The sequence below is a fragment of the Aulonocara stuartgranti genome (assembly GCF_965226115.1).
Source record: "Aulonocara stuartgranti genome assembly, chromosome: 7".
NCBI classification, from domain to species: Eukaryota; Metazoa; Chordata; class Actinopteri; order Cichliformes; family Cichlidae; genus Aulonocara; species Aulonocara stuartgranti.
Window position 1 is genome coordinate 29,767,090 of NC_138945.1, and position 24,881 is coordinate 29,791,970.

At 44.1% G+C, this 24,881-nt stretch overlaps 1 protein-coding gene across 1 annotated transcript; it reads left to right on the plus strand.

Annotated features, from left to right (window-relative positions):
- Positions 1–562: 562 nt before the first annotated feature.
- LOC309710910 (chondroitin sulfate proteoglycan 4-like) lies at positions 563–24,603 on the plus strand. The gene is made up of 22 exons (XM_082540769.1): positions 563–818; positions 3,987–4,150; positions 8,896–10,002; positions 10,102–10,512; positions 10,584–10,705; positions 11,360–11,468; positions 11,557–12,885; positions 12,995–13,087; positions 14,190–14,687; positions 14,793–14,921; positions 15,393–15,578; positions 15,659–15,841; positions 16,663–16,839; positions 17,057–17,255; positions 17,334–17,465; positions 18,614–18,792; positions 18,896–19,091; positions 19,183–19,354; positions 20,921–21,317; positions 21,428–21,580; positions 21,859–22,437; positions 22,583–24,603. Exons 1-22 carry the CDS (start codon positions 755–757, stop codon positions 23,708–23,710), a joined length of 7,707 nt encoding a protein of 2,568 aa, XP_082396895.1. The 5' UTR covers positions 563–754; the 3' UTR covers positions 23,711–24,603.
- Positions 24,604–24,881: the final 278 nt, after the last annotated feature.

Below are 24,881 nucleotides of genomic sequence, written 5' to 3' on the forward strand. Positions count from 1 at the left end.
TATGTTCACTTACTTTAGCACTGGCTTCATTTTTTCAGAAGATAGTCAGTGTTTTATATTGTCTATGATGGTGCCTTGAAGATTTCCATGAACTCTAGCGACTGTATCAGGACATCTTTAAAAAAATAAGGCCGCACAACTATAACTCAGTTATCCTGGTCAAAGAGGTTTTTTGTTGTTGGTGTTGTTGGTGTTTTTTAAGTCACCCCATTCCGAGTTGTTGTGAAGAAAATTATCAACAGAGGCCAAACTGGATTTGCAATGGAAACATGCTTTTTAATTATGTAAAGTCGGGCATTTAAACATGGGAGCCGTAAGTGGCGCCTAGAGGTACTGCAGTTTTCCCCACTTGCACATTGGTCTCATTTTTCGGCTCTTGAGGTTGCCCCATCTTCTGAAAGTACCTTCTCATTTCCCCCCTCCATCTCTGTCTCCATATGCTGCAACAACTCCCCCTTGTGTTCCCGACTGATACTTACACACACAGGTCTCCTGAATTTGAGGGGAGGATCCGAGGGTGGAGCTCCACCTCTCTGCGCTCTGCTCACAGACACAGGTATGGTTTTTTGTTTTTTTTTGTTTTTTTTGGAGCCAAGTCTGTAATCCAAGGCCAGCAGCAGAGCATGAAGAGATTGTCCTGACGTTGTCAGTGTTGGGAGTGACATGGGCAGTAAAGATAATCGGCTGCATAGTCATGCATCCAGATGTTTCGCTTAACCAAGATGCAAAATAGATTTTAGGAGCCTACATAACCATGGGGAGTGTTTTGGCTGATGTTTTTCTGCTGCTGCTGGTCTCCACCGGACACGTTTATGGAGGTAGGTTCCTGCAGAGGAAAAAAATACTCCTTGTCTTAAACTAGATGTAAAAGTTAAACCTGGCATTTGTTTCAATACATTATAGCAACGTGATACATTATAGCAACGTGAGAAAACTTTCACCTTTAGATGCATGTGAAAAATAATTCTTAAGGGTTCTTGGCGTGTATTTTATACATTACTGCTGCGCTGAAATGATTTCCATCATTATAGAGACAAAAGAAGGTTTTGCTGGTGTTATTTAGGCCTGTTTATTTTTTTTACAACCTTTGATTTACTTCAAATGGATCTGGCAGTTGGTTGCTTATTATCTAATCCTGTCTAACATTGCAGACTGGTGACATATGGCATTATGATGGATTATATTTGGGGGAGAATGCTTGCCCTTATGAATTTGCGGCAACATGGTTAGTTGAGCTGATGCCAGGAATTTTACATTTTTGGTGGTGGTAATCCTCGCAAATACAGCTTTGATCTTAACTCTTAAGCTCTTCTCTGCAATGCATTTCTTTGTCCAAGAAAACAATATGTCATTTTCTCCACTACAGGTATCTGCCACTTAAATATAAACACTTAACAACATTTGGAAAGTTTTTGTATGCGTGCAAAACTTTCTAATGGTCACCAGCTTTGCCTCGGGCAGTTACACATGTCTCTGTACCACACCTGCTTGTCAGAGCACATAAGTGACTTGCATTCACATTGGAGATGTCTGCGAGTGTAGGAAGATTATTAATAATCCAATGTTCACTGCTATCATAGAGGCAGATTAGGGATGCATGGACAGACGTGGGTTATACTGACAGCGGGCTTATAGGCTTTATGCAGAGCAGCATGCTGGGCCAGTCTGCTGACTGAGTACTTCACACTGCAGCACGTATAGTCAATAAAAGCTTTCATAGCAAAGTTTTCCCACTCAGAGATAAGAAGGGATTTTAAGAAAAAAATATTAAGCCACTGTGACATATGTTACAGTGCAGACACATAAATGTAAATACTTTTTCTCATTCTAAAATTTTGTACCAACATTACAATTTCCCTACATTTACAAAATATACATGAAAAAAATAAATTCTGTGTTAAAGTTATTTACAGCAAGCACGCGCAAAAACACCTAAATGTTAGATGTGTAACCAAAAGCACAAAAATATGTTTAGAGACCAAATACACGTCTTAACAAAGTTAATAGACCACCACCCAGAGTAAGATTTATGCCTAAATTAACATTAGCATTAGCACTCACCAAAATCATTTTTGAATGTGTCTGTAACTGTTAGTCCACCAGTAAAATATAATTATTGTTTTTTTCAAACATTTTACAAAAAAGCTGAAAGAAATAGTGAAGAGCATTCTTATTATTTTTTCAAATTTAGATACCAAATTACAGTTTTTACTTGTATTGCTGTAACAGAAACAAATTCATTTTAGTGGTTGAATGTTGTGCTTGATCAATTTTTGACTTTTCTAAGAATTCCAGTGTGTCAGCTCAAATTTGCCTATAAAAAGTGAAATTAGTTTGTTATTTGCTTAATAAACACAAGTTATAAGTTTAAACAAAGTTTTGATAGATTTGTTGTTATGACAGGTAGTCTAATAGATTTGTTAATCTTAACTAATTAATAGTTAAGATTATACAGGCCTGGATTGTTAATATTTTTCCTGTGCGATGTGGAAACAAACAAACTTTAATTCACCTTTAAAATGCATTGATTTTTTTGCCACCCTTTTTTGTCATATAAATTGTCCCTTTATTTCCATTTTGTGGTCACTGCCTCTGCAGTGTTGTGCTGTCTGCTTTTACAGAGCTTTGAATCATTTTTAGTGTCACCAAACTGCAGCTGCATGCATCCAGACACATGGCTCTGACCTCTATCCATTGAACGTCACAGTTTGCACAAATGGACAGTCAGAGAGCGTGTCGCTGCTTTGTAGATCAAATCGATGATGCTAAAGACACTCGTACTTTTTTGGTGCTCATTTATAGTTAGTGGTAGATATGCTGGCCTCATTGATAGATAAAAGTATGCTGTAATTACATGCTTATAAAGCCAGAGACGGGCAAGCATCCTCTGTATTTAATTATAAAGATCATTGGACTACAGGTGAATAAAAACAGAAGTAATGGAAATGCTTCTTGAATTTTTGTCAGCACTAATTCATGGCTCATGAATATCAAATACTTTATATATGATCTATATAAAATGCTGATGTTGTAATTGAAAGAGATCTGCCACCACAACTGTTTGGGTTTAAACTGTAAGAAACAAATGTTTAAAATTGTGGGTAAAATTACAAAATAGTGTATTGCATGGACTGTCTTGTAATTATAAAGCAGTTTTTGTCATTCACAGAAATAACTATTTAGAAATTATTAAAAAATAAGTAAATAAAAACCTCAAAAAACAAAAACCTCAAAAAACAAAAAAAACCAGGAATTTCTTTGGAAAATCTTTTTTTTTCCTTTTACTGTCATTTAATTTATCTATAATAACTTTGGTGTAGTATGAATGGCCACGGAGATGGTTTTTATCATTAGAAAATACTGTGATGCCTTTTAAAAAGATGAACTTCTGCTTTAAAACTATGCTTTACTGTGTTTAGTGCAAATATAATCATGCTATCATGCTAAAATGTGAAAATCCTAGCATGTGCTCTGCTGTATAAGTACAGATTTACTAAGCCACAGTCATGCCTCACTTTGTCTTTTTGACATCTGTCATGCAATATAGTGCACATATTGCCTTGATTAAAACTCCTTCTAATGTATATTTTTCCCATAGTTTCCCATTGAAGTTAATGGTATGTATTTTGAACTAAAAGACCAATCTGCGTCATCTGGGTCAATGGTGGGGTCTAATGACGTCTAATGAACCCCTACAGAATGCATTAGTTGTCATTAATTGACTTCAGATAGCAGGTACAGAGTGCACATAGTGACAGATCAGTCAATGCAGGTTAATGGAAGAGTTTTTTCCTGGTAGAAGGTCTATAATCACCACCAGATCGCTATGAGGGCTTCCTGTATGGTAGCAAATGAAATTAAGCTTAATCCTGAAACATGGCTGTCAGAGCATCTTTGATTAACTACACGATGTTTTAGTGATTTCGTGACAGCTAAGGCTTCAATTTATATCTGTCTTTTTTGTTGTTGTTGTTGCACTGCTGCAGTTTCATTCTACGGAGATGGCTACATCTACCTGCGGACAGTTGAGACGTCCATACAGACGTTAATCCATGTTCGATTTCGAACCTCCAGTCAGTCAGGGCTGCTGCTTTTGGCAGCAGGACACACAGACTTCATGCTTCTGGAGCTGATCTCTGGGTACCTGCAGGTAGGAGGTTATAACACAGAAGAAACTAATCTTCTTTATCTCAAAGACACAAAAAATGTGAGACAAAGTGTATCACTGTGAGACAAGGTAAGATAAAGGCTATATCCATTTCAATAAAATGGCTACGGATTAGTGAAAACTGTCCAGGGGCCGACGTAAAAAAAGGGAAAAAAGGGTAAAAATTGTCCCTCGGGCCATTTTAGCTCATTAAATATGCTGGAATTTACTATCCAGAAGAAGACCAGCCAGAAGATTAAACCCAGAAATCTTGGCGTCAAATTGCTCAGCGAGTGGGGGGAAAAGTAACCCCCCCGGCACTGCTTTAATTCCAGACAAGTTCATACACGAGTGAGGTTAAGACAGAAAACCACAATAGCTTAATAAAAATACCAAGTACAAGTCACTGGTGCTGTTAGAGAGATCTCAGTTGCATTTCTATTTGTGGAAAAGCCTTCATTTTCTTCATTTTGTTTTTTATGTACACACATACAGTGGGGCAAAAAAGTATTTAGTCAGCCACCGATTGTGCAAGTTCCCCCACTTAAAATGATGACAGAGGTCAGTAATTTACACCAGAGGTACACTTCAACTGTGAGAGACAGAATGTGAAAAAAAAATCCATGAATTCACATGGTAGGATTTGTAAAGAATTTATTCGTAAATCAGGGTGGAAAATAAGTATTTGGTCACCTCAAACATGGAAAATCTCTGGCTCTCACAGACCTGTAACGTCTTCTGTAAGAAGCTTTTCTGTCCCCCACTCGTTACCTGTATGAATGGCACCTGTTTGAACTCATCATGTGTATAAAAGACACCTGTCCACAGCCTCAAACAGTCAGACTCCAAACTCCGCCATGGCCAAGACCAAAGAGCTTTCGAAGGACACCAGGAAAAGTATTGTAGACCTGCACCAGACTGGGAAGAGTGAATCTACAATAGGCAAGCAGCTTGGTGTGAAAAAATCAACTGTGGGAGCAATCATCAGAAAATGGAAGACATACAAGACCACTGATAATCTCCCTCGATCTGGGGCTCCACACAAGATCTCATCCCGTGGGGTCAAAATGATCATGAGAACGGTGAGCAAAGATCCCAGAACCACACGGGGGGACCTGGTGAATGACCTGCAGAGAGCTGGGACCAAAGTAACAAAGGTCACCATCAGTAACACACTACAACGGCAGGGAATCAAATCCCGCAGTGCCAGACGTGTTCCGCTGCTGAAGCCAGTGCATGTCCAGGCCCGTCTGAAGTTTGCCAGAGAGCACATGGATGATACAGCAGAGGATTGGGAGAATGTCATGTGGTCAGATGAAACCAAAGTAGAACTTTTTGGTATAAACTCAACTCGTCGTGTTTGGAGGAAGAAGAATACTGAGTTGCATCCCAAGAACACCATACCTACTGTGAAGCATGGGGGTGGAAACATCATGCTATGGGGCTGTTTTTCTGCCAAGGGGACAGGACGACTGATCCGTGTTAAGGACAGAATGAATGGGGCCATGTATCGTGAGATTTTGAGCCAAAACCTCCTTCCATCAGTGAGAACTTTGAAGATGAAACGAGGCTGGGTCTTCCAACATGACAATGATCCAAAACACACCGCCCGGGCAACAAAGGAGTGGCTCCGTAAGAAGCATTTGAAAGTCCTGGAGTGGCCTAGCCGGTCTCCAGACCTCAACCCCATAGAAAATCTGTGGCGGGAGTTGAAAGTCCGTGTTGCTTGGCGACAGCCCCAAAACATCACTGCTCTCGAGAAGATCTGCATGGAGGAATGGGCCAAAATACCAGCTACTGTGTGTGCAAACCTGGTAAAGACCTATAGTAAACGTTTGACCTCTGTTATTGCCAACAAAGGTTATGTTACATGCTCCACCTGGAGACTCTGTTGTCCTGCTGGGAGACTTCAATGCTCACGTGGGTAACGACAGCGAGACCTGGAGGGGCATGATTGGGAGGAACGGCCTCCCTGATCTGAACCCGAGCGGTGCTCTGTTATTGGACTTCTGTGCTAACCACAGTTTGGCCATAACGAACACCCTGTTCGAACATAAGAGTGTCCATAAGTGCACGTGGCACCAGGACGCTCTAGGCCGTAGGTCGATGATCGATTTTGTAATCGTATCAGCAGACCTGCGACCATATGTTCTGGACACTCGGGTAAAGAGAGGGGCTGAGCTGTCAACTGATCACCACCTGGTGGTGAGTTGGATCAGGTGGCGGGGGAGGACGCTGGACAGACCTGGTGCACCTAAACGCGTAGTGAGGGTGTGCTGGGAACGTCTAGCAGAGGCCCCAGTCCGCGAGATCTTCAACGCACACCTCCGGCAGAGCTTCAACAGCATTCCGAGGGAGACTGGGGACATTGAGTCCGAATGGACCATGTTCAGCGTCTCCATTGCCGAAGCTGCTGCATTGAGCTGCGGCCGCAAGGTGGTGGGTGCCTGCCGTGGTGGTAATCCCCGAACCAAATGGTGGACACCAGAGGTGAAGGGAGCCACCAGGCTGAAGAAGGAGTCCTATCGGGCTTGGTTAGCCTGTGGGACTCCGGAGGCAGCCGACAGGTATCGACAGGCCAAGCGGAATGCGGCTCGGGCAGTGGCTGAAGCAAAAACTCGGGTGTGGGAGGAGTTCGGAGAGGCCATGGAAAAAGACTTTCGGACTGCCTCGAAGAGATTCTGGCAAACCGTCAGACGTCTCAGGAGGGGAAAGCGGTGCTCTACCTGCACTGTGTATAGTGCTGGCGGAGCGCTGCTGACGTCGACTGAGAAAATTGTCAGGCGGTGGAAGGAATACTTCGAGGACCTCCTTAATCCCACTGACACGTCTTCCGAGGAGGAAGCAGAGTCTGGGGATGAGGGGAATGACCCGCCAATTTCCGGGGGCGAGGTCACTGAGGCAGTTAAACAATTCCTTGGTGGCAGAGCCCCTGGTGTTGATGAGGTCCGCCCCGAGTTCCTGAAGGCTCTGGACGTTGTAGGGCTGTCCTGGTTGACACGCCTCTGCAATGTTGCGTGGAGATCAGGGGCAGTACCTGTGGACTGGCAGACCGGGGTGGTGGTCCCCATCTTTAAGAAAGGGGACCGGAGGGTGTGTTCCAACTACAGGGGGATCACACTCCTCAGCCTCCCTGGGAAAGTCTATGCCAGGGTGCTGGAAAGGAGAGTTCGTCCGTTAGTCGAACCTCGGATACAGGAGGAACAATGCGGTTTTCGTCCTGGTCGCGGAACACTGGACCAGCTCTTTATCCTCTCCAGGATACTTGAGGGTGCATGGGAGTTTGCCCAACCAGTCTACATGTGTTTTGTGGACTTGGAGAAGGCATTCGACCGTGTCCCTCGGGGTGTCCTGTGGGAGGTGTTGCGGGAATATGGGGTGTCTGGCCCATTGCTACGGGCCATTCGATCCCTATACAACCGTTGCAAGAGCTTGCTTCGCATTGCCGGCAATAAGTCGGACTCGTTCCCGGTGGGTGATGGGCTTCGCCAGGGCTGCCCTTTGTCTCCGGTTCTGTTCATAATTTTTATGGACAGGATTTCTAGGCGCAGCCAAGTGGCGGAGGGCTTTCGCTTTGGTGGCCTCAGAATCTCATCTCTGATTTTTGCAGATGATGTGGTTCTGTTGGCTTCATCGGGTGAAGGCCTCCAGCTCGCACTGGAACGGTTCGCAGCCGAGTGTGAAGCAGCGGGAATGAGGATCAGCACCTCCAAATCCGAGGCCATGGTTCTCAGCCGGAAAAGGGTGGAGTGCCCACTCCGGGTCGGGGATGAGTTCCTGCCCCAAGTGGAGGAGTTCAAGTATCTCGGGGTCTTGTTCGCGAGTGATGGGAGAAGGGAGCCGGAGATCGACAGACGGATTGGGGCTGCAGCTGCAGTAATGTGGACGTTGCACCGGTCCGTCGTGGTGAAGAGGGAGCTGAGTGTAAAAGCGAAGCTCTCAATTTACCGGTCGATCTACGTCCCTACCCTCACCTATGGCCACGAGCTGTGGGTAGTGACCGAAAGAACGAGATCGCGGATACAAGCGGCAGAAATGAGCTTCCTCCGAAGGGTGGCTGGCCTCTCCCTTAGAGATAGGGTGAGAAGTTCGGCCATCCGGGAGGGGCTCAGAGTAGAGCAGCTGCTGCTCCACATCGAAAGGAGCCAGCTGAGGTGGTTCGGGCATCTGACAAGGATGCCCCCTGGGCGCCTCCTGGGTGAGGTGTTCCAGGCATGTCCCACCGGGAGGAGGCCCCGGGGCAGACCCAGGACACGCTGGAGAGATTATATCTCTCGGCTGGCCTGGGAACGCCTTGGTATTCCCCCGGACAAGCTGGAGGAGGTGGCTGGGGAGAGGGAGGTCTGGGCCTCTTTGCTTAGGCTGCTGCCCCCGCGACCCGACCCCGGACAAAGCGGATGACGATGGATGGATGGATGGTTATGTTACAAAGTATTGAGTTGTATTTTTGTTATTGACCAAATACTTATTTTCCACCCTGATTCACGAATAAATTCTTTACAAATCCTACCATGTGGATTCATGGATTTTTTTTTCACATTCTGTCTCTCACAGTTGAAGTGTACCTCTGGTGCAAATTACTGACCTCTGTCATCATTTTAGGTGGGGGAACTTGCACAATCGGTGGCTGACTAAATACTTTTTTGCCCCACTGTATTTAACATGTGATGTGTGATATTTCGGCTTTCCTTGCAACTTTTTTGAGTTTATGAACTTTTTCCTTTTTCACCTTCCCCCTTAATCCTCAGGTGCGTCTTGATCTGGGCTCAGGTGAGCATTCGTTGCACTCAGAAAAGGGCATCCATCTCAGTGACCTGGCGTGGCACACTGTGGATCTCACCCACACCCGCCATAATATCACTATGACTGTGGACCAGAACTCCCACACCGGCCTACAAATACAGGGACCAGATCTGGAGCTCGGTGTGGAGGATGGACTCCTTGTTGGCGGGACAGCTGGATTAAAACATCTCTATCTTCACAACATCTCCTCTGGGTTTAGAGGTTGCATGGACGAAGTCGTCTTCAATCAACATGACTTACTGTCCAGTCTCAGGCCACATTCTGGGTACAAGACCGTCCATGAGGTATCTCTGGGCTGTAGTCCACAGTTTTCTGCAACAGAAGAAGATCCTGTCAGTTTTTTCAGCTCAGAAGCGTTCATGTCACTCCCACCGTGGGATGTGCTTCAAGAGGGAGTGTTTGAATGTGAACTACATCCTGCTGCAAAAGAAGAAGAAGACGGCATTGTCCTTTATAGCTCTGACAATCAAGGAGGGTTTGTTGCCATTGAGATCGTACGTGGTCATCTGGTAGCTTCGGTAGGAGGTGGAGAGGGGAGTAAAACTGAGCTGCATTCTTTAACAAATGTAAACAGCAACCACACCTGGTACACCATCCAGCTTCACTTGTTGCCTCACAGTGTTCAGCTGAAGGTAGGCAAAGAGCTGGTGAAGGCCAGTCTGAGCCCAGAGATTCAGGTCCTCCAGCTCACGGGGCCTCTCTTCGTAGGAGGGCTGGATGAAGCAGCTCGGGGACAAGCAAGGCGAGCTCGACTGATTTCTGTTCCATCTGGAGGAGAAGGAGGAGGCTCCTTTAAAGGCTGCCTCAGTGAAATCAGGGTGAACACTCAAAAAACAGGCCTACCTCATGCCACAGTCACCAAGGATGTCACTGTTGGCTGTAGGACAGGGCAGGCTCCACAGAGAGCAAGTCTCACCAGCCCAACAGATCTTCCTGGGGTTGATATCACAACTGCACAGACTAACGCGAAGAGGAGCCCTAACTTCCTGATGCTGAGGAAACTAGAAGTATCTGAGGGAGGCCGGGCACCTCTTGAACCAAAACACATAAAGGTAGTGCTGATCTGTCTTTTGAGTTTAGTGTTTTTTAAGTAATTGTGAAAATAAAAATAAGCAGCACCGATATATAATTCTCTTTGGACTCTTTGCCAGGTGAATTTGGACTTCCGTAAACTGGGCATTCATCCATCCCAGTTTATGTTCCGCGTTGAGGAACAGCCTGTTCATGGCCAGCTCCGGTTGGACCTGAGTCCAGACCCCGACAGGATTTTGGACGAGGGCCAGGAGAGGACCATCACGATAGGAATTGAGGAGAAGGACCGGACGTTCAGTATGCTGGACCTCTGGCAGGGCAGGGTGATGTACGTTCACAGCGGCTCAGAGGACCAGAGTGACTTCTTCACATTTTCAGTCTTCTCCAGCAATAAGAAGGAGCTTCCTGTGTTTCTCAAGGGCAACCGTCTGCACCAGTTCGAAATTAGCATCAGTGCTGTGAACGATGCCCCTGTGCTCAGCCTGCCAGAGGGAAACTATTTTACTCTACTCGAGAAGTCCAGACGACAGGTAGGTACAGCAAAATGTCTGAGTAATTATACGTGCAAAGATCAAAATTAATGCATTCACAATTCCCCCAGCTGACTACAGATGTGCTGAGAGCGCTAGACCCTGACAGCAGTCCTGAGGAGCTTGTTTTCAGCTCCCTGGGAAACCTCAACACTGAGGCTGGATACCTTGAGCATCAGGATTACCCTGGCAGGTTGGTGTTACGGCTTATAAAGCTTTAATGGGGCATTGCAAATCTTTTTAGATCCAGATACTGAGCTCTTTTGTGGAAGTGGCTGTTTGTGTATAATTAGTGTGGTCACTTTATACATCAGTATATTTTGCAGCATTACATAAACATTTAAGTCATTCCTAAACAGTTAATGTAATACTTTTGTGTTACCCCTTGCATTAAGGCTGAAAGCCTGCCCTTCAGTCACATCTTGCATTTGCACTCTCTCTTGTGTCTTGACAAATTTGACCAAACTGGCAAAACTAAAATTATATCAGTGCTGATTATTGAGAACATGTCTCCCAAATTTTGTTTTTCTGATGATGGGATTTTGTGTTAAAGAGTCCTTCCAAAAATTCCTGAGCCCAGATGTGGAGAGTATTTCTTCAAAGCTGGGCCAAGCCCCTCATCTGGTAAAGTGTTTGTTGGTAGGATTTTTTCACAGACATTGCACCAAGTGACAAAAACGAATTGAACCAATTTGTTTCATCCACTTGTCTTGGATGAAGTCATTTGAGTTAGTAAGCAGTATTATTCTAATTTTTTCCCGTAGTTTTCATCTTTCTACAACTTTTAACTAAAACATTTTTTGTTGTTTGTTTTGACCTCCAAGGTTTTCACCTTCTTATCTTCCAGGCCCATCAACTTGTTCTCCCTAAACGATCTAGAGGAGGGTAAGATCAGCTTTATCCACACAGGGGTCTCAACTTCTAGGCTGGCTCTTAGGGTTAGTGACGGGCAGAAGGTGAGTAAAATAGCAGCTTGTCTTTTTTTCTCATCTTATGTCTTATCCTCTCAGATGGTATTTTGCCTCTTCCCTCTCCCTTTGTCAGGTAAGCAACACAGTAGTTTTGAGGATAATAACCGTGCCACTCGAAGATAAACTGGTGAACAACACCGGACTGGAGGTGAACCAAGGCGAAGCTTCAGTCATCACCACCAATCACCTTGCAGTACAAGTTAATGTGGCTGACCCCACAGTAGAAATCTGGTATAATGTTACAGAGTTCCCACAATATGGCGAGCTCCAGAGGTTACACTCAAGCGGCGAATGGAAGCCAGCGACCTCTTTCTCCCAGAAACTTCTGGAAAAAGAACGGATTCGATACCTCAGCACCTACCGTGGCTTACAGATGCAGAATAACATCACAGACCACTTTAAATTTAAAGTCAGTATCGGTTCCCTGGCTAAACAAGAGGCTGTTTTCCCCATCGCGGTACGATGGATTCACTTCAAGATCACACGGAGTAAGATGGAGCTCAATGGCGTTCAGGCTGCTGTTCTCACTCCCGAGGACCTCCATGTGATTTCTAAGGGTGTTAAGCTCAGTGAGAGTGACCTCCATTTCAGGATGGTAATGGTACCCAAGAAAGGTCAGCTTCTCCTCAACAACAAGGCCCTACAAAGGAACTCAACCTTCAGCCAGAGGAACATCAGTGATGGTTTGGTAAGGTACGAGCTAATCAACCGGCAACATGACGACACGAGAGACACGTTCAGCTTCCAGGTGTTTTCAGCTCACTCCAACTCAACAACTTACGACTTCAGAATCAACATCAAAGCCGAGTCGACCACCGTCACTATGATAAGCAAAGGTCTCTCAGTCATGGAAGGAGGGAGTAAAGTAATCACCAGAGATATTCTGTTCACTCACACAGCGAGTAACCGGGAGGTCCTCTACAACATTATAGAGAGCCCCAGGCATGGGCACATAAGGCGGATCAACCTCTCCAACTCAACTTCAATTAACGACAACATTATGGCGTTCACGAATCAGGATATAACTGAGGAAAGGATCATGTACGTTCACGACGACAGCGAAACTAAGCAGGATTCTTTCACATTTCAGATAGTGGTTTACAAAGCTCACAAACACACGAACAAGAAAGAGGACGGAAATGGAGAACAGCACACCTTTAACATCTCAGTGCAGCTCGTCAATGATCAGAGGCCCCTCAGGGTTGTGGATAAAGTTTTCCACGTGGCACGGGAGGGCCAGAGATTGGTGACGCTGAGTGACCTGCGTTATCGTGATGATGACTCAGATTTCGAGGACAGCTGGTTGGTGTACACACGGAGGGGGATCCCCATGGGAGAGTTGGTGCTGGCCAGTGATCCTAGCCACAAGTTGTATGAGTTCACACAGCGAGACCTCGAACAGGTAAGAGCAATAATGGTATCTTTTATAGTTTGTATATTTTTTATAAAGCCTGCTAATGCTTTTTTTTTTATCGTTGGTCATGATGGCCTCCTGCTTTTTCTCATCTCAGAAAAAGGTGCTGTTTGTCCACAAAGGAGTGAGTTTTGGGCGTTTTGTGCTTTTCGTATCTGATGGGAAGCATTATGTTTCAACGCTGTTGGAGGTGATTATTCTCTTTTTTGTTTTGTTTTTTTGGTTTAATAACAATGACAGGAAGGGTAATGTTGCAGTCACGCTGAGGAAACTTGGTTGCCCACAAAGTTATTACGAGCATGTGCAATGTGATCTTGTTGCCATTAAATCGTTGTGTTGAAGACAAGGACCAAGTCTGCGGTGACTGGCAGTCAGTTGCTGACTTCAACAGTGACAGGGATAAAACATCAATAACACTGAGTCAGTCTGCCAGCAGTTTATAATTGATTGGTGTTAAGGAATTTTTATTGTTTTAATTGATTATGCTTCAAATGTTATGTTATACATATTTCACCAGACACAGCTTTCTGTTGAAACAGGAAGCTGACCCTGTGACGCTGACAAGAGATCAGTACAGAAATACATATCCGCAGAAGTTGACTTGCATTATATTATTCTTAGAAATTGACCTGCAACACACATACTCTGTGACACACACACACACAGCTTGCATGCAGACAGACATCAGGACCTGCGTAACAGGAAATGTGATTATATTTGCATATTGACGATGTAACCTATAAAAATAAACGAATACTTCAGTTCGGTGTGATTTGCTCTGAGCTTTTCACCCGTGCAGCACGTTAACCTACACAAGTGTCTCATTGTTGTTTATTCACCTGACTGTTTGTTAACTGTAAATCTCTGACAATTGGTTTCAATTTGGCAATTGCACACAATCTATTTTCAAATCTGTTTCTGTTCGCAAGCACAGAAATCTACATTAAACAGAAATTATTTTTAACTGCAAAATTACAAAGGCACTTCCTCTGGGAAACCAGTTGCTTACTTGCAATCTGAACTATTGATTCGGGCAACTATTGATTTTTTCCGAGTCATGTGATTCACTGTGATTGAACCATTAGGCCCATGACTGGCACAAATATAAAAAAGCTGAGTAAACCAAGCAGTAGAAATCTGGCAAAGATTCAGATTAGGCACTCACTATAAATTCCTATGTGATGTGATTTATTTCATTTCTATTCATACCGTTTATTTGAGAAGACACTTTAGTGTGAAAATAATGAAGTTCATGTTAGCATGATTGGTCTTCTTTTTGCTGTGGGGTGCAGGTGATGGCGCAGGATCCTTACCTGCAGGTGGAGAACAACACAGGCATCATGGTCCAGCAGGGTGGGATCACGACCCTGACCTCTGTTAACCTCAGTGTCTTCAGCAACCTTGACATCAGAGACCCACACGAAGTGACGTTTGAGGTCTTCATCCCACCTAAACATGGCGTGATCTGCTTTATTGACAGAGAGAGTGGGATTATAACAGACGCAGATGCAATTTCAATATTCACCCAGCGAGACTTGATAGCAGGGCGCCTGGTATATCGCCATGATGGCAGCCACAAGTTGTCGGATAGCTTTAATGTGACAGCAAGAGCTAGAGAACGGAGCACAGAGAGGCAGGTGGAAAGAGGGAAGAGGGAGGTACATCTAGACATTGGAGTTTCGGTAAAGATTTACCTGGAGAGTCATCAGAGGCCACCAACAGTCAGAAACAACCGGCCAGTGGTGGTGGAAGAGGGACAGAATATCTCTATAAGCAGGAACAACTTAGAGGTAAGCAAAACCAAGATCCTCACATATGCAGGTAAATTCTCTGATTATAAAATATGTTTAGTTTCATATTCAGCATCACTTTTGTGATTTTCTTTTTTTAACCAGGTGGTCCATGAAGACAGTCAGCCCTCAGAGATAGTTTTTACTGTGCACAGTCTTCCCACAGTTGGCATCATTCAGAGGTTGTCCACTGACAACAAGCATCAACGCATGAATGGAGGACAGCACTATAAAGTAGGTACCTCCATAAGAGGCATTTAAATGGAAACTGTCTGACAAAGTAGGCTAGGAGATCTCAAAAAGCAACATCATGGCACAATCTAAAGGAGCTCAAGTACAGCTGAGAAACAAAGTCACTGACACTTAGTGTTTGGTAAATGGACTGATTCTTATATAGTGCTTTTCTACTCTCCCGCAGTACTCAAAGCGCTCTATATAACATGCCACATTCACCCAATCACACCCATTCTCCCATGCTCTGACTCTAAACGGAGTGCTTTTTCTAATAACATTCACACACCTTTACACTCCGATGGACGCATCGGAGAGCAACTTGGGGTTAGTATCTTGCCCAAGGATACTTGGCATGCAGACTGGGGGAGCCAGGGCTCGAACCAACCTTCTAATCAGTAGGTGATTTGTGATATTTCGGCCTCACAATGAGGCTGCAGTCAAGGGGTCTGTTCACTCTCTCCCTCCATGCAGGGTATCAAAAAGCAGTCAACACCCACATTCACCCAGGAGGACTTGAACCAGGGCTTGGTCATCTATCAACAGCAGACCACAGGAAGCACCAATGATTCTGTTCTGTTGGAAGCAACCAATGGGGTGACAAAGGTTGGACCTATCAGGCTGGAGATTGATATCATCCCAATCCTGCTTCCTCTGCAGGTAAAAAGGTCAAACGGAGGTCAACTTACCAAACCAGAAAGCAGTCAGTCACTACTTTCTTCTACACATTTTTTGTTTAGGTGTCCGACTTGACCCTAGATGAGGGGTCTTCTATGCCGCTGACCTCTGACATCATTAAAGTCGCCAGCCATCACTTCTCTGGGATGAACTTCCTGTATCAGGTCATCAATCCACCACGACATGGACATTTGGAGCACAGCCGCATTCCAGGGATGCCTATCACAGCTTTCACACACACTGAGGTTTGACCGAACCCACTCAAAAACCAAGTTTGATTACACACGTAGCTCTTAAAGACTGAAAGACTCCATGTGTTCATCTCAGAGGCATCAAAAAGCAGGAAAAGACCCTTTTTTACTAGAAGGGCAATCAACACAACCATGTGTTACAACTTTGAAAACATTTAATAGGCTCTTTTTTTTTAAAATAATTTCTCACAAATGGAGTAAACTAGGACACAGGAACAGTTGGTCATTTAATGGGTTCATCTCATGGGTGACATGGTGCTGCAGTGGTTGGCACCATTGCCTGACAGCATGAACATCCTGGGTTTGTCCACTAGCCAGTGAGACCTTTATGTTTGTCTGAGTCCTCTCATACTCTCTCACAGTCCGAAGACATGCATATAGGGTTAACTGGTGATTTTACATTGGCTGTAGGTGTGAGTGGTTATCCTGCGTCTCTTGCCCTATGGTCGCATTGATTGGCTCTATTCCAACCATGACGTTGTATTGGATAAGTGGAAAAAAATAGATGTTTTCTTCTTATACCCATGTTCTACCTGTTCACAAAACTTGTATAATCTTCATGGCTGATACTCAGGTCAAACATCCCTGATCAGGTCATGTATTTTGCAAATAAAATCTAACATGAAATATACAAAAGATACACTTTCCGTTGACCTGCTGACCTTGAGCACAATCACCCTACAACAATACCTGGCAGATTTTTCCTTAAATTAAATGTAGCGCTCATCTTTGTGATAAAATGCTTCATACTATGATGTGAGCTATCATTTCATTGGATTTGTTTGTTCCATTTTCCACACAACATCTGTTTTTAGGTGGAACGGGAGTACATTTCCTACATCCACGACGGCAGTGACACCCTGAGAGACAACTTCACCATTGTGGCAAACCAGACAGAAACCAGGAAACACAGCCTGCCGTGCGCCGTTCACATCAACATCACACCTGTCAATGATGAGACCCCAGTGATTACAACCAACCACGGACTGAAGGTTGGAAATGCCCACACACTGATAAGAAGAGCCAACACAATTGTTATTTTCAGCTAAAATTATTTCAAAGACACACTTAAATCAAAAAGTCATGAAAGAGCTTTTTTATTAGTGCATATTAAAACAAACAAAATGTATCTATGTAACTATATATCTATATCTCTTTATAGTCATGCTGAGCCAAGCTGACTTGTCGTGTTTCCTTTCTGCTCTTCAGGTGTGGGTGGGTTCTGTTACAGAGATAACCACAGGCGATCTCAGTGCGGAGGACACTGACACTCCACCTGAGGGGCTGGAGTTCATAGTGACACCACCCAGTAATGGCCACTTGGCTTTGAAGAGCACCCCCTCCAGACACATTCTGAACTTCACTCAAAGTCACATAGAAAGCAAGCAGCTGGTGTTTGTGCACAATGGTAAGCATGTGTTTCTGTTTTCTAAAAAGACCTTTGATTCAGCAGAGGAGTAGACCACATGTTTCTGTCTGTCTGCAGGGGCGCCGTCGGGTGGCTTTCATTTCCAAGTGAATGACGGCCTCAACTTTGCTCCTCGTCAGATCTTTAGCACAACTGCTCATTCTTTGATCCTCACCCTGCAGAGAAACCACCCGATGGAAGTCTACCCAGGTATACCTGCTCTTCCAGCTTCAATAAATCAGTAAATGACTAGATAAATAAATAAAGTGACTGATGGTTTTGAAGTCACATCTTGACCTGAAGTTAAAAAGACCCTCTGAATGGCCTCTGTACTCCACAGTCACCACATCTCAATCCAGCAGAACACCTCTGAGATGTGGTGGAACGGGACTTTCAGAAAAAAATCTCTAAGAAATGTTTCTAGCACTGTGGTGAATCTGTGTCACAAAGAATCAAGGCCGCTCTGAAGGCACAACAGTGACACGCTGATGTAATACACTGCAATGCCGCTGGGTGGCCTCGCTACTCTAAACCACAGTGCCTTATGTTCACACCAAAACCTATAAAGCACATGCGTACAGTGACACCTACTCATATGTACAGCATTTATTCTTATATATAACCACACACAACTATTTTACTTGCTTTGATGAGAAAAATTACAACATTTTGCAGTCAAGTAAAAAACAGTTTATAAAAAACGTGTTGAGAAAATTGGTGTTGAAACTGGGAATATAGATTTACTGTTAAAGGCTAAACGGTTACAGTGCTTCTAGCACATCAGTTAAAACTGCAAGAACTTGATCTAATGTGGCACTATTGGGGGGAAAAGAGAATTTGTGGCTCAAGAAAAAGTAAAACATCTCCTCCTGATCTCTCTTTTGGTTATGCTGCTATTTTAAGAACAATATGAACTACTTAGCTACAACTTTTCCGCTGACAATCAATGGACAGTCAAAGGAACGAATGAGCACAGTTAGACATTCGAGTATGAAATTTTTGTTTGATATATTTGTTTTACAATGTTATGTTCGATCTCAGGTGACAAATATATTTGAACCTTGGCTGCATTTGGCACTTTGACTCAGTGACAGGATGTCTGTAGACTAAACACGCCCTACAAAGGTGTGGGGTGGGCTTGGCGTGGGTTATTGTGTGGGCTCATGCCACAACACACATGACATCTGGCCCATATTAGGTGTAGACTACTCCTGAGTGAAATGTACAGCAAAGCAGCAGATGTTGGTCACGTTAAGGCCAAACACTCTGGCATTGTTGACGCATGGCGTCACCTGCTACTAATACATTAAACTCGGTAGATTCACTCCTTAGCATTACTTTTTTTGTTTATCCTGAAGGCTCTGTGACACCAATCTCAGACAAGGAGCTTCAGGCGGTTACTAACATTGCTGACGGCAACATCAGGAGGAACCAGTCCGTGGTCTTTGCAGTGACCTCTCCTCCTAAACTCGGCCGCCTGGTCCGACGTATGCCGGACAACTCCACAAGAAATGTTTCCACCTTTACACAGAGCATGGTAGGGATGTGTGTGTCTCCATGTGTCAGTGTTCGCTTTTTCTAAGAGGACTGACTTCTGAAAGAAATTCTCTTTTCCCTCCTCATTTATTTGGCTCTCTTAGTTGGATGATGGCGTTATCCTGTATGATCAGAACAAGCCAGAGTCAGTGGGATGGTCAGCTGCAGACACTTTTTCTTTCACGGCGTCTTTGCCTCCTGCTTCTCTTCCTCCACACACCTTCACCATCTTGATCTCCTACCAAGCCAATGAACATCATGACAGCTCTCAGCACAAGACCAGACTAATAAACAATGCAGGTACTATCTATGTTTCAAACTAATAAATATCATGTGGCAAGAAGAATATAATATAAGGGTGACTACATTTATGTCTGTATTTATCACTCAGGTGCTGTGGTGGCTGAAGGAGGCAGGGTGACAATAGACAGGTCCAAGCTTGATGCCTCTAATCTCCTGGGAAAAATCCCAGAGTCCCATCGGAAAGACCACCACATCATGTATCGTGTGATTTCTTTGCCTCGCTATGGGATTTTGTCTATTCGAGGACACAATCTCACCAGGTACATAGCTGCTCTTATTTGTCATGAAATGAACTGAAAAACAAAATTAAAATCAAAGGAATGTAATACCATATACAGTGCAAAAGTAAATATATATATATTCAATAAAAGATATATATCATTATACAGCTGGGATTAGTTTACATATACTATATCATGGCCATAAAAATTTTAATTTGAAATCATTTTGGATTTTCTCTAATCCACATGGGGTCAAATGTATACTCTTAAACATGAACATACACCCCTGTATTGGGTTAAATGTCCTTTATACCTCAGCCAGATGCTTCTGGTAGCCATCAGCAAGCTTCTGGTATAATTCTGACTGAATATCTGACCACTCCTCTTGGTAGAGTTGGTAAAGTTCATTCAAATTCCTTGGTTTCCACAAATTTTAATCGGGTTGAGGTCGGGGCTTTGAGAAGGTCATTCCAGAACCTTAATGTTAGCCTGCTTTATCAATTTTAAAACCAGTTTTGAGGTGTTTGGGATCCTGTATTTGTGTATTTGTCGTGTTAGAACCACCCAATCACGTCCAGGTTTTAGCTCCCTAGCTATTGATTTGAGGTGAACTTGAATACTTTGTAGGTGTTCCTCCTTCATCATGCCATCCTCTTTGTCCAATTATATCATTGCCACTGGCAGTGTGACACTACTGCTACCATGCTTGATAGTTGGCACCATAATCATAGGTTTCAAAGCCCAGCCTTTACTCTTCCACACATAGCTCTTGGACAAATAGCTCAGTCTTTGTCTCATTTAACCATAAAACCTTTTACCAGAAGCCATTTGGCATGTCCATGTGAACAGATGCAAATGTTAGTTGAACTTGAAGGTGTTGATTTTTGAGCAGGGGCTTCTTTCTTGCTCTACACCTTCTTAGTCCAAACTGTCTCATTGTGGGCAGCGACGTCGGCATTCAGCAGTTTCCATTCATGTCAGGCTTGAGTCTTGGTGGTTCCTGAACATTTTAACCAATTACCTCTCATTTGAGGGTGACAGTTTGGGTATTCATCCAGACCTTGGCAAAGTAGTGACACATCCAAAGAACTTATACTTACATACAGTTGTTTGAACTGATCATCTTGAACTTTGAAGTTTTTTAGAAATGGCTGCAAGATAAGATAAGATAGATCTTTATTGTCACTCTTACCAGAACAATGAAACACAGTTTGGCGTCTCTCCATTGGCAGCTTGTAGGTGGGTTTCTTTGTTGTTTGTTTGGGGGATTTTTTGCAAGTGACCTTCCCAACTTGTGTAAAGCTACAGTTCTTCTACTTAGAACTTCATTGAGTTCCTTGGATTTTTCCATTGTCACAGAGTCCAGTGACTGCTGCCTAACAAATCCTTTTTATGCTGGCAAAGAGAAATTACAATTTATAGTGAATCATGATCACTTAGGAGAAGTCAATAGGCCTCGGCCTTGTCAAGTTAAAAGACAATGCAGAACATTCAGCGCCACTTATTATTCTCTTCTTGTGTTGATTTATATATATAAATACATGCATCCATGTAAATATGAACAAAAGTATCAAATATGGCTTTTGGGTTATCGTCTTTTCTCAGGAACCAACCAGATTTTTCACAAGTCACCCTGAACAAGTTTGGCATCACATACTTCCACGATGACTCTGAGACCACAAGTGACAGCTTCACTTTTCGGGCCTGGGTGGCGCCTTTGGATCTCCCCTCTTCTTCCTCCTCATCATCCTTGTCGGCTTTTTCCTCTGACTCCTCCTCTTCTTCCAGCTCCTTTTCCTCTCTGTACTCTACGTCATCATCTCCCTTTTCATCACTAGACACAGTTTCTCATCATCACGTTAAAGACACCACAGGAGTGACAGAGATGTTCAACATCACAGTAACACCAGTCAATGACCAGCCACCACTGATCAGAAGTAGGGCTCCCAGTATGAAGGTGGTAGTGGGGGAGAGAGTCGTACTTGGACCCAGCAGTCTTCAGGTGAGTAAGTGCAAAAAGGACAAGTATAAATTTAGGTAGAGCTGCAATTTATTTTTACGTCTACAAAACTTTTACATCATTTCTTAATCCTTCACTTTTTCCATGTCGAGGTGGAGGACCATGATACTCCTCCAGAGGAGCTGCACTACCTCGTGATAAGTAAGCCCAACAATGGCTACCTGACGCTGGGGGAAAGACCGGAGCCGGTGACCTCATTCACCCAGTACGACGTCAACCACGGCCGGCTGCATTTTATACAGCAGGTGAAGAAGGTTTACTGCAGCAGTGAAGCCTAAACATGTGTCAGTGTTATGTATTTAGAAAAAAAAAATAGCGTCAGACTTACATTGTTGTAATTGTGATTGTGCAGAGATTTAAAAAGTGCTGGACATGGTTAATGCTCAATATGCCTTATTTTTGGCTAAGTGGTGCCATTATTCTGTGGTAACAAAGCAGTGAATAAAGTTCATGTTTATGTTTTTTCCACTACTAATTCCTGCATTGTGTCTTTTGTTCTTCCTTTCAATGTTTCCTCCCTTAGGGCGACCCCTCAACAGGAGTTTTCTACTTCAACGTAACAGACGGCCATCACCGTCCACTCTACAAGCTGTTTAGTTTGGAGGTTATTAAGCCCTCGGTGTCCATTGTGAACAACACTGGCCTGTCGTTGATTCAAGGCCGGACCGCGGTGGTCCTGACAACCAATCAGCTTGCAGCTCAAACCAATGGTCAGAGCCGGGCCACTGTCTCCTACACTGTCACCACACCCCCTCGCCACGGACGCATCGCTATTAACGACCAGGAGGTCACCACATTCCGCCACGAGGACCTCCAGTTTGGACGCGTCGTCTATCACATGACTGATCTCAGCGAGTCCGAGGACACCTTTCAAATTTCAGTGTCAGCCTCGTCACCTGGCATTAATTATGGAAATGTAACAGCAACGGTGAAAGTGACCGTGCGGCCTCTGATCTACCTGAGAGAGCCAGTTCGAGTCCCCAGTGGTATCGCTGTGAAACTGGGAAAAGCCATGATTGATGCCTCAGAGCTGGCGAGAATCAGCCGAGCCAACCCGGTCTTTGAGGTTCTCTCTCCACCAAAACATGGAAAACTAGTCAAGGTAAAGCCATTTGTTGTAATGAGTCGGGGTTAGACGGTCCCTTTCTCCAACTGCAATGTCATAAAACTACAGTATGTCGCGTGTCTGACTGGTTTGCTGTTGACTTTCTCCTCTGCTATGTGTTTTCGTGTGTGTGTTTGTGTAGATAACATATGATCCTAACAGAGCGTCAGAGGTCCTGAAGTCATTCACATTCAGAGATGTGGTGCAAGGCCGAGTTGCCATCGAGGAGAATCTTAGTGACAGCGACAACCAGCTCCACAATAATGAATCCACGCTCACAACAGCTCAAGTCCACGCTCCCGCCACGCCTCTTAATGACTCTTTCAGCTTCCTGGTGAGGTCTGGAAACGTCCAGCCAGCAAAGGGCGAGCTTCACTTCACCATCTTACCTCATCACCAGATGCGCCACGGTCCTGGTGGTTTCAATAAAATAGACAAGATAGGTCGCGAACACACAACAGCCCGTCTACCAGCACACAACAGGACAACTGCCGGAAGAGCAGGACGGGAAGGTGGACGAGGAGGCTCTACAGCACACGGTGAGGTCACTGTGGGTTTGCACCCCCACATTTTGTCACACCACAACAGGACACACCACAAGTTGAGGCCTCATAACCGACTGGGGAACCACACACGGAATGGGAGTCCTGGAGGGAGGTCAAAGAGCAGCGTAGAGGGAGCAGGAGGAGGTCACAGCCATGCCCCCCAGCCCCACACTCCCTCCATCCCAGAGAAACACGGTCCGGAGAACCCTCCCGACACCCAGCTGATTCATGTCGAGGTTCTGCCTCGTCCTGCGTCGGACCCCCTCCTCATTATCCTTCCGCTGCTAGCTTGTTTGTTTCTCATTATAATACTCATAGTTTTGATCCTGGTGTTCCGCCATCGCAAGGAAAAACAAGCTCGGCTTCGACTTGTCCAGGCACTCGCTGCAGTGCCGGTTCCCAATGAGGACAGCCCGTATCTGGGCAGGCCAGAGCGGAGTGTGGCTATGCCCTCAGTTATGGTCACCCCACTCGGCTCTGCAAGCTGCCCAACTTCTCCCAGGGTGCCCACAAGTCCCCGGAGGAGTCTGGCCCCTGGAATGACCTTCTGGGGGCCATTTGAGGCTGATTTAGCTGGTGGTGATAGGAATATTAGAGGCTGTAACAGTAATGAAAGAGATAATAAAACTTCTAGCAATCCACTTCCACGTACTACAGGATTCAGGACCTCTGTGAGATCTAGGTCCCCGACTCCAACTCTAAAAGAGGGCCAGTACTGGGTTTGAGGGTAGTAATGCTGAAAAAACTGTGCCTTAGAGGTGTGTTTGTAGTGTGTGTGTGTGTATATATAAGATATGTGTCTGCTTTCCAGGGAACACCAATGGTCACCTAAGGCACATCCAACATGTTCTTTTTGGAAAGACGACAGTAAAATGTGCAATGGCCATCACATTTAAGTTACGTTGCTAATAAATATGACTTTGTTCCATTAATACTGTCTTGAAATACCCATAATCCGCGAGGTGTTACCCACTTTTAGCATTTGTTTCTAAGATGTGAAATACTCTTCTGAGTAAAGACAGAGGAAATTATTGCTTAAAAAGCTCTTCTTCCTTTTTTCTTTTTCTTTTCTTTTAAAGATTTCCTAGTTATAAGCAATGAACACAAACTGCCCTGGGTCCTTCTCAAGAAAATTACATCTTATTTTCCTTAAAGCAAAGAGTTGTTGCAATAATACATTTTATACTGAAGGAGGAAGTGAAACGTGGCCCGGGGTTCATTTCATTTAATGTGAACCACATTAACAGCAGCTATATTTTGAGTTAGCACACATATAACTGGTAATGGAAGTCACTCACCCACAGCTATTGCACGCTGTACAGATGTCAGGTGTTGCTTTTTTAAAACATATTACGTCAGCCAGTAGATCATCATGTTTGTACATACGACTAAATGTACTGTAAGCTATAACACTCATCCCACATGTACAGACACAGGCATTATTCCCTGTCCTGTACTTTCCTGTGTCCTTTTTCTTACTACTCCTGCTATGTAACTGCTTCTATGATCAATAATGATGCATTGTAAGATGTACTTGTCAATTCTGACCCCTTGTATGGCTGCATCTGTTTGCCACGCACTGTGACAGTTTTTTTAATAAAAAAATATTTCTTAAATACCCATGCTGTTTGTGCAAATCTAAACATGTTACGCTATTTTTTAGTGGCATTTCTTTTTCCTTTTATTTCCTTGTTAATGGCCAACACCAAGCATCTATGACAATAAAGTTGCCCATTTTAATACCAGAGTATTTAAACGAATGAAACCCCAACAGACAACTGACTGACTTTATTAGGTACACAGATTCAACTGCTCGTTAATGCAAATATCTAATCAGTCAATTACAGTTCGGCAAATCACTGCATTTAGTTATGTAGACATGGTCAAGACAACATG